This window comes from Atractosteus spatula, assembly GCF_055471065.1.
Source record: "Atractosteus spatula isolate fAtrSpa1 chromosome 10 unlocalized genomic scaffold, fAtrSpa1.hap1 SUPER_10_unloc_10, whole genome shotgun sequence".
Lineage (NCBI taxonomy): Eukaryota > Metazoa > Chordata > Actinopteri > Semionotiformes > Lepisosteidae > Atractosteus > Atractosteus spatula.
The window spans coordinates 98,212-107,190 of NW_028296613.1; the positions used below are offsets into that span (position 1 = coordinate 98,212).

The 8,979-nt window shown below is 52.5% G+C and overlaps 1 protein-coding gene across 1 annotated transcript; it reads right to left on the bottom strand.

Moving 5' to 3' along the window:
* Positions 1–245: 245 nt before the first annotated feature.
* LOC148813161 (uncharacterized) lies at positions 246–7,733 on the bottom strand. The gene is made up of 7 exons (XM_088908431.1): positions 7,687–7,733; positions 6,749–6,808; positions 6,268–6,467; positions 4,710–4,864; positions 2,622–3,085; positions 1,544–1,752; positions 246–595 (listed from the first exon to the last, which is right to left on the bottom strand). Exons 2-7 carry the CDS (start codon positions 6,762–6,764, stop codon positions 371–373), a joined length of 1,269 nt encoding a protein of 422 aa, XP_088764557.1. The 5' UTR covers positions 6,765–6,808; positions 7,687–7,733; the 3' UTR covers positions 246–370.
* Positions 7,734–8,979: the final 1,246 nt, after the last annotated feature.

The window sequence follows — 8,979 nt, forward strand, 5'->3', positions numbered from 1 at the left end:
GGAAATGCAGTTTCAGACACAAGCCGCCATCTTTGTCAGAGCCTCGCACCCTCTTGCGTCACATGATCGAGACAGCAGAGGACCCGCTGATGGGCAGAGGATTAAAAGAAGAGGTCCTTGAGGCCCATCTGCCTTCACCAAACAGAGGTTCGACGAAAGGTGCATCATTCCCCCCAAAAAAATAAGGGGTCTCACCGGCCTCTTTTACGGATAATCACTGCAAAAAAAAGCCACTATGCAAGAGGTGCTGACCGACTTTTTATTGAGTGTGAACAGCATCACCGGAGCCTCACGAACTGGGGGCGGAGGAAGGAGTCGACCCCTTCAGAGCGGTCGATATCCCAGCAGCCCCCCGACTCGAAGCGCCTCCCTACTTCGGCCCCTCAACCGCCTTCCCAGCAGCTTTTTCTGGCAGCTCCCGGATGGTGGGGGGGTTCAGCTTGTCCAGCTGCGCCACCACGCTGTCGTACTCCTGCTGCCACTGCTCCTTGCTCAGGGCCGAGGGGCTGACCTCCAGGAACCTGTAGGCCTCCTTGGACTGCAGGATGAACATCCCGCGGACGTGCATGCAGACGTTGCAGAAGCTCTTCCAGATCTGCGGGGGGGGGAGGGGGAGGGGGAGGAGGAGAAGCACAGACGTGAGGTCGACCTGAGCGGCGCGGGAAACACGAGATCTCGCTGTACTAGGCATTAGGACCCATGTGGACCGCAGAGTGAGTGCCCCCTGCTGGCCCCAGTAACACCTCTTCCAGCAGCAACCAGTGGGGATGGCAGTTGCCATCTTGGGTGCGAGAGGGGGTTTGAGACCGTTCAGTGAAGGGCAGTTCAGAGCAACAAGATTTATCCCTGCCACACAGAGGCCTGGAGAATAACGTGGACCATTTGGAATCAAAATGCACCCATCAGCCCGCCAGGAATCATCTGCTCTCTCGGGGGGACGCACCTCTATCCCAGAAGGCATTGGGGCGGTCCGCGTGTCTCGCAAACCCTTGCAGCGATAATCCACCTGCAGGATTATCCCTGACCCGTGAAAGGATCTGACCGAATTCTAGCCCAGAAGGCAATGGGGGCCATCTGGATGTTTAGCACATGACTTCTCCCTGATCCACAGCTACAGCTCATGATCACCTGCGTCCCCTGTGAAACCTCCCACCTTGCTCTTCAATCTCGTAGCCTTTGGTCTCCATCGCCTTAGGCTACACTTTTGACTCTCGTTTTTCTTATTCCACCTGACAGAGTGATGACAGAACAGCCTCCCCACGACACCACCCGCGCCTATACAGGACAAGCACTGCACCCATCAGAAGCCACAGTAACCACCGCATCAGCAGCTCAGGGGCTGCCTGTAGGATTGTTGGTGCTGCAGCACAATGTCTGGACAAGTCAGAGTGTCTGGGGTGTGCAGGACAAAGATCTGGGCCAACAGGTACCAGATCAGAGAAGCTCAACCCGACAGAGAGAGACGCCAGGCAGGACAGCTCTGTCCACCCCCGCTCTGAGATTGATCTACCAGAATCACGCTGGGAAAAAAAACAACACTGACCGGCTCGGCCTTATCCAGGCTGGACAGGAAGTCCATCTCGCAGTCCTCCAGGAAGTCCAGCATGTCCTCTCCGGCGAAGGTCCTCTGCTTAAGGTTGTCCAGCGCCACGCCGGTCGTCTCCCAGAACTTCTTCATCTGCAGCAGGATCTCCTGGATCTTGGTCAGGCACTTCTGGACTTCCGCCAGCTGCTTGGGGTCGCCAATGGATCCTGGGAAGCAGAGGAGGAAAACAGGAATTGCTGGAGAGGCTGGATCAAGAGGCAAATGTCATTTTTAGATGGAAAAAAACGGCAGATTTCGAGAATGAAGCTGTTTAACTCTGGTGACACTTCAGGTCTGTTATAAGCAACCTCTTAACATGTTATCACACTGTTAATTACACATTATTACAAACATTAGTGCATTTCTCTAAGTCTCTGGTTAGCTATGGACAGGACTACTGCTGAAGCCTTTTAAGCTTACTGCAGAGAAATTTACATTTTAATTAGCCTTTGCAGCGTTATTGTTCATATTGATTTATGTTCATGTTGATTTGAGTGCAGATAGAACCCAAGTGGCTCTTCTTTACACAAAGGGTGGTGGGCATGGAGAACAGGCTGCCCAGCCGTGTTGTTGAAGCCGATAACCTGGCTCCTCTCCAGACACAGCTGGGTGAGCTCCTCCAGTCGGGACAGGAGGCTCTTCTGTACACAAAGGGTGGGGGGAGTGGGGAACACACTGCCCAGCCATGTGGCTGAAGCCGACACCCAGAATTGGGTCAAGACACAGCTGGACAGGAGGAGCTTCTTTACACAAAGGGTGGGGGGAGTGGGGAACACCCTGCCCAGCCATGTTGCTGAAGCCAACACCCAGAATTGGGTCAAGACACAGCTGGCTGAGATCTGCTTCTCAGTCAGTTACCGATCTGCCAGCCAAGCCTGGAGGTTACACACAGGACGTTTTCATGCATTGAACTGCCGGACCGGGACAGCACTGTCCTGAGCTGCCGGTGGGAATCAGGGTCACCGAGCCTGTGATCTCACCCCAACAGACAAACCTCGTCCCAGCGGCCCCACAATCCGGCAACCCGCCCGCCTACCGATGTCGATCTGGACCTTGGCGTAGTCCAGCTGCAGCCGGATCAGCTCCTTCTCCTTCTGCCACAGCTCCGACACCTTGGCGTCCCTGCGGCTGCGCAGCTCCTCCAGCTGGACCTTGAGGGACTCCACGGCCGCCTTGTCCTTGGGGTCGTTGGCGGCCTTCTGGATGGTGTTGATCATGGCGCCCAGGATGGGCACCACGGCTGCCACAATGCCAAACTTGCGGTCGCGCTCCCCGATGCTGTTGATGAGGCCCTGCAGCTCCTTGTTCTTGTCCTGGATGTCCTTCTCCAGCTGGTTCCTCTCCCCCTGCAGCTGTTTGACCGAGACGTCCAGCTTGCTGCACTGTCCCTCCAGCGCCCGGGCCTCCGCTGTCTTCTCCTTCTCCTGACGCTCCTTGTCTGCCTTGGTCTTGACCACGTCGCTGCAGGTGTCGCCCACGCCTTTGCTCAGATTCTCGTACCTGGAGGAGGAGACGGGGTAGAGAGCTGTGACCCCTCTCTTGTGTGGAAGCCTGCAGCCCGCCCCCTACCCGAGACCGTACGGGACAGGAGAATCTGGGCCAGCGATCCGAGAGACGGGGGGGGGGGGAGATGTCCACCGGCTGAAAAACAAAGGCTGCTGCTGGGAGAGGTGTTAGTCAAGCCAGTAGGGGGCGCTCACCCTGCGGTCTGTGTGGGTCCTAATGCCCCAGTATAGTGACGGGGACACAGGACTGTAAAAAGGCTCCGTCCTTCGGATGAGACGTGAAACCGAGGTCCTGACTCTCGGTGGTCATTAAAAATCCCAGGGCGTTTCTCGAAAAGAGTAGGGGTGTTACCCCAGCGTCCTGGCCAAATTTCCCATTGGCCCTAACCAATCATGGCCTCCTAATAACCCCCCTCTCTGAATTGACTTCATTACTCTGCTCTCCTCCCCACTGAGTTTTGATGTGTGGGGAGAGGCCTGGAGCATCATCCAGGTGGGGCTGCACACTGGTGGTGGTAGTGGGATCCCCATGACCTGTAAAGAGCTGCACACTGGTGGTGATAGTGGGATCCCCATGACCTATAAAGCGCTTTGAGTGGAGTGTCCAGAAAAGCGCTATATAAGTGTAAGCAATTATTATTACTATTATTATTATTATTATTATTGCTGCTTGAAAGCAGCCTGGGACCCAGTGGAAGGAATCTCCCCCTGTTCGCCACCAGAGGGCAGCAGTGTGAATGATTCACCACTACAGCTGCTGAACTCCACTCGCCTCCGCGTTCTGCTCTTCTCACTGGCGTTACTGTACTTATCGTGATTCTACCGTCCAGTTGTTATTGTTATTGTGCTTGGCTGTACATGGTGGTGGGCTGTCGTGACTGTCGTTATTTACCTTTTTGTAATGTGCCGTGCACACTGTGGGGCGTCGTCTTTTTGTACTGTACGCCTCCCGAGAGAACGGGGCCAATGCGAACTCCTATGCACTGCATATGTGCATACTGCAGGGCAATCCTACTCCGCTGGGGCCCCTGAGCACGGCCCTGAACCCCAGATGCTCCAGGTGGCGCAGTATAAATGGCCGACCCTGCGCTCTGACCCCCAGCTTCTCTCTGCCCTGTCTGTGTGTCTCATGGAGAGCAAGCTGGGGTTTGCAAAAAGACCAATTCCTAATGCAAGAAATTGTAAAGGGCCAATAAAGTGATCTTATAAACTACTCTGCCTCTCATTGGCTCCCTGGTTTGTGGTCTTGAAGTTACTGGGTGACCGATGAAGAGTTTTGACTGGGTTGATGCATTCTCATGCGTTTGACGCCAACAGCAGAAGAGGATCTTGCAGTACTTTCTCCTAGTTGGTAAAATAAGGTATTCAGTGGTGTCAAAAACAACTATAACGGGCACCCTGGGCTTAAAGTCTAACTAATATGAAGCAAACAGCAGCTCCCGAGACAGTATGGGAGTGGATAATTCAACCCTAACAGGGCGTGCTTTACACAAGGGGTGGTGGGAAGGTGGAACAAGCTGCTCGGTCGGAATGCGTCCCGATATCCCAGGGTATCTGGCTGCTTGCGGTGATGGGCTCCCCCACAGCAGAGCCGGAGCTCTGGTGGGGGGGGGTCTTACTTCTCCACCGATCGGTCCACCTGGTGGCAGATGTCTTCGATCCAGCCCTTCGACTTGTCCAGGAACTTCTTGGCCAGCGCCACATTCCTCTTCTTCACCGCCATCCGGATCATCGGCAGCATGGTGCCGACGATGTTGGTCCCCGTACTGGCGCACTGCGAGCGAGATCAAGCGCCAGTGCAGTTATCTCTGTTTTCCAATGCTGACCCCCTGCTGTCTCAGAGTCTCCAGTGCTGTTATTCCAACAGGGAAGACACCCCGGTTCTAGATTTTAGGATTGGGATGTATTTTACAGGAGACTATCCATCCATTTTCCCACAGCTCTCTCCAGTACAGGGTCACAGACTGGGGGAACTAGGATATATTCCAGCAAGCAACAGCCACAAGACAGGGTTCACCCTGGACAGGACACCAGTCCATCACAGGACACACACACACACACACACACACACACACACACAAACACAAACACACACTGGACAGGACACCAGTGATCACAGGACACACAAAGACAAACACACTCACACACCCTGGACAGGTCACCAGCCCATCACAGGACACACAAAGACACACACACTCACACACCCTGGACAGGACACCAGTCCATCACAGGACACACACACTCACACACAGCCTGGTCAGGACACCAGTCCATCACAGGACACACACACACCCTGGACAGGACACCAGTCCATCACAGGACACACACACACTCACACACACCCTGGACAGGACACCAGTCCATCACAGGACACACACAAACTCACACACCCTGGACAGGACACCAGTCCATCACAGGACACACACACACCCTGGACAGGACACCAGTCCATCACAGGACACACACTCACACACACCCTGGACAGGACACCATTCCATCACAGGACACACACACACTCACACACACCCTGGACAGGACACCAGTCCATCACAGGACACACACACACTCACACACCCTGGACAGGACACCAGTCCATCACAGGACACACACACACTCACACACCCTGGACAGGACACCAGTCCATCATAGGACACACAAAGACACACACACTCACACACCCACACCAGGGAGAATGCACCTGCCAGTACGATTTTGTACTATGGGAGGAAACTGGAGCACCCAGAGGAAACCTGCATGAACACAGGGAGAACATGGAAACTCCATGTAGGAGTTTGGAGGACTCTATGGAAGCCTCCCAGGGACATTTCCTGTACAGCCTGAGCAACAAGAAAATTATATTTCAATAATGGAATCTATGAATACAGCAAGGCATTTAAAATTTAGTGCTCCCTTTCTGGTAAATTTGACAAAATTGCAACTTTTACCAAAAGTGTGATCTCCCAAGACCCAACTAAATGTATGGGATATAAGTTCAATTGTAGAACCCATTTGAAAATGATATTTTATTCAGATTTTAAATTTGAAAACCAAAGAAAAACAGAGCAGCAGCTGCACACACAACTGAGACACACACACGTGTAGCAGCAGGTACACACGTACACGTACACACACACACACACACACACACACACAACTGAGACACACACACAGACTCACCTGGAGCAGCAGGACCTCGGAGGAGGCGAACAGCTGCTGGCTCTCGGTGGCCTTGAGCCTCAGCTTCCTCTCCAGCTCGGGGTGGGTGGCCAGACACAGGTAGGACAGGTGGAAGAGCAGAGCCGTCTTCTCTGCGGCCGGGACCATATCTCTGAACATCTCCATGTCGTTCATCAATTGCTGATCCGCAGGCACTAGGTCTGAGAGAGAGACATTCAGCAAAAAATCACCCCCGCGCTCACCCATGTCAAAACCCTCCCAACCCAGAACACCTTGAGCCCCTGAGTCCGTGTGAAACTTTCTGCATGTCTGCCCTGAGCAAACACCTTCAGTAACTGAAATCAAGACAGTACACTGGGGTTCAGCTCCTGAGTTCTAAAGCCTCACCATACCTCTGTAAGACAGCAAAGGTTCAAAAACCACAGCTGAAGTCAGAGAATCACAATATCTGATTCGGGTTAATGGATCGGAACACACTTACCGCGACACTGAGACATCCTGAAGCAAGTTCGATGGGACCTTCGGCACCAAAACGTCTCTCCTGCAAAGAGAAAGAAGTTGTTTATTTATTTAAGGCAAATATCAAGAATATAAAGTAATTTCCCTGCCGTTCCTATGCCAGAACACCAGCTCGTCACCGATGGAGAGCAGCTGGGTTTGAGATGAATGACAACGCAAGCTGAGAGACCAATACACTGCTTGAGATACCCTACTGGGGAGGTATCAAGTGGAGAAAGCACACACCGGTTTCAAGTCTACACAAGTTTAAGCCGCATTTTTCTAGCGACCTCACAGCTCACTGGAATGCTGTGCAAATCTTCGTAAACCGAGCACCTGGTGTCCTCTTAACGACTAATCCTTTTCTGTGACCAGCGGACAACACACACACACCCTCCCCCTCCCCCCACATTAAGACCAGGAGAGACAGGAGGACTACAAGACTGTCCGGTTCAAATCGAAAGCACATGGCAAAGGCAGCTCCTTACTGTCCCCCAAGCCCGTCTACATGGGTGACAGGGCCTTCTCCTGTTATACCCCCAAGCTCTGGAGCTCTCTGCCCAAGGATATCAGAGAGTCACCTTCTCTAAACTCCTTGAAATCCAGACTCCAAACCTTCTTCTTTAGAAGAGCCTTTACTGAACTGCTTCTATTACTGAACTGGTTCCATTCTTCACCCCTCTGCTCCTGCTGTATTTAGTACCACCATCCACGGTCTCCTCTGTGTATTGTAATTGTGTTTTATCTGGTGTATGTTTTTTTATTTATTGTTGTTGTCATCCTGTAAAACGCTTTGAGAAGCCACCTTTAAAGGCGCTATATAAAATAAAGTTTATTATTATTATTATTATTATTATTATTATAAACGGATAAAGTAAGGCATCCCAGAGCGTATTAATAAAAAAAAGTGTTCAGACTCACGGCTGTACGAAGCTCTCTCAGCTCTTCCTGGAGGACTGCGACAGTGTGCCCTCCCTGAGTCTGTTTTTTAGTGCTCCTAACAGGTAAGAAACGCCATATAAGGCTCACAGGGCTGGAGAACCCCGCCCCTACTCAGACTGCTCCAGGGGAAACATCTGTAGGGGAGGGGGCGTCTGAAATTCGGAGGAGGGGGGGAGGTGAAATGGAGCCGCCGTGACTGTCCCAGTGGAATTTCACAACCAGGCCCCCTGACGATTGTGATCGAAGATACCGACGAGCCGTTTGGTGTTGAGGGAAGAAGCCCGGTTTCACGTTCACCGGCGCCCTCGCGATTATTATTATTGCCCGGAGGGGCGAAATACCCCGTGCGTTCGTTCATCTCTGTAGCTGCATCGAGGTTCTGAATCGCTAATAATAATAATAATTGCAAGTGGAGCTATATATCCTGAGGTATAATAATAATAATTAATAATTGCTTACACTTATATAGTGCTTTCCTGGACTCTCCACTCAGAGCTCTTCACAGGTCATGGGGATCCCCTCCAGCCCCACCAGTGTGCAGCCCCCACCTGGATGATGCTCCAGTTAGCTCAGCACACAGCAGCTCTCAGTGGGGAGGAGAGCAGAGGGATGAAGCCAGTTCAGAGAGGGGGGTTATTAGGAGGCCATGATGGGTAAAGACCAGGAAGGAATTAGGCCAGGACACTGGGGTAACACTCCTACTCTTTTCCAAAAACACCCTAGGATTTTTAATGACCACAGAGAGTCAGGACCTCAGTTTTATGTCTCATCCGAAGGACAGCGCCTATTTACAGTATAGTGTCCCAGTCACTATACTGGGGCATCAGGACCCACACGGACCGCAGGGTGAGCGCCTCCTGCTGGCCCCAACTAACACCTCTCCCAGCAGCAGCCTTAATTTTCCCAGGAGGTCTCCCCTCCAGGTTAAGAAAACAGAGCTGTGAAACCAACAGCAAGCACAGATTCCTGTAACTACCGTCCTCGTTATAGAACGACTGTAAGTATCGGGATAAACTCCTGCAAGCTATCGGTCCACCTGAGCCCACAAGATCGAAATAATGCTGCAAGGGGACAGGCGGCGGCTTTCTTCCCTGCTGAAGGGAAAAGAAACGTTGTCTTTCCTTTCTTCTCTTTGCAGCAGGGAAGAAGCCCGTTGCCTGTCCTTTTGCAGCCTACGCATGCTGACGCAGCTCCCTACTGGAACTACTTCATCGTAATGCGGACACCCAGGAACCATGGAATAGGTGCCGTTCCTGTACGGATAGCCCTCCG

Coding starts and splice junctions, on each gene's coding strand:
- LOC148813161 (XM_088908431.1), bottom strand. Junction 4,865..6,267: donor CCGAGGTCCTGCTGCTCCAG/GTGAGTCTGTGT, acceptor TCTCGCTCGCAG/TGCGCCAGTACGGGGACCAA. Junction 1,753..2,621: donor CAAGGTCCAGATCGACATCG/GTAGGCGGGCGG, acceptor TCTGCTTCCCAG/GATCCATTGGCGACCCCAAG.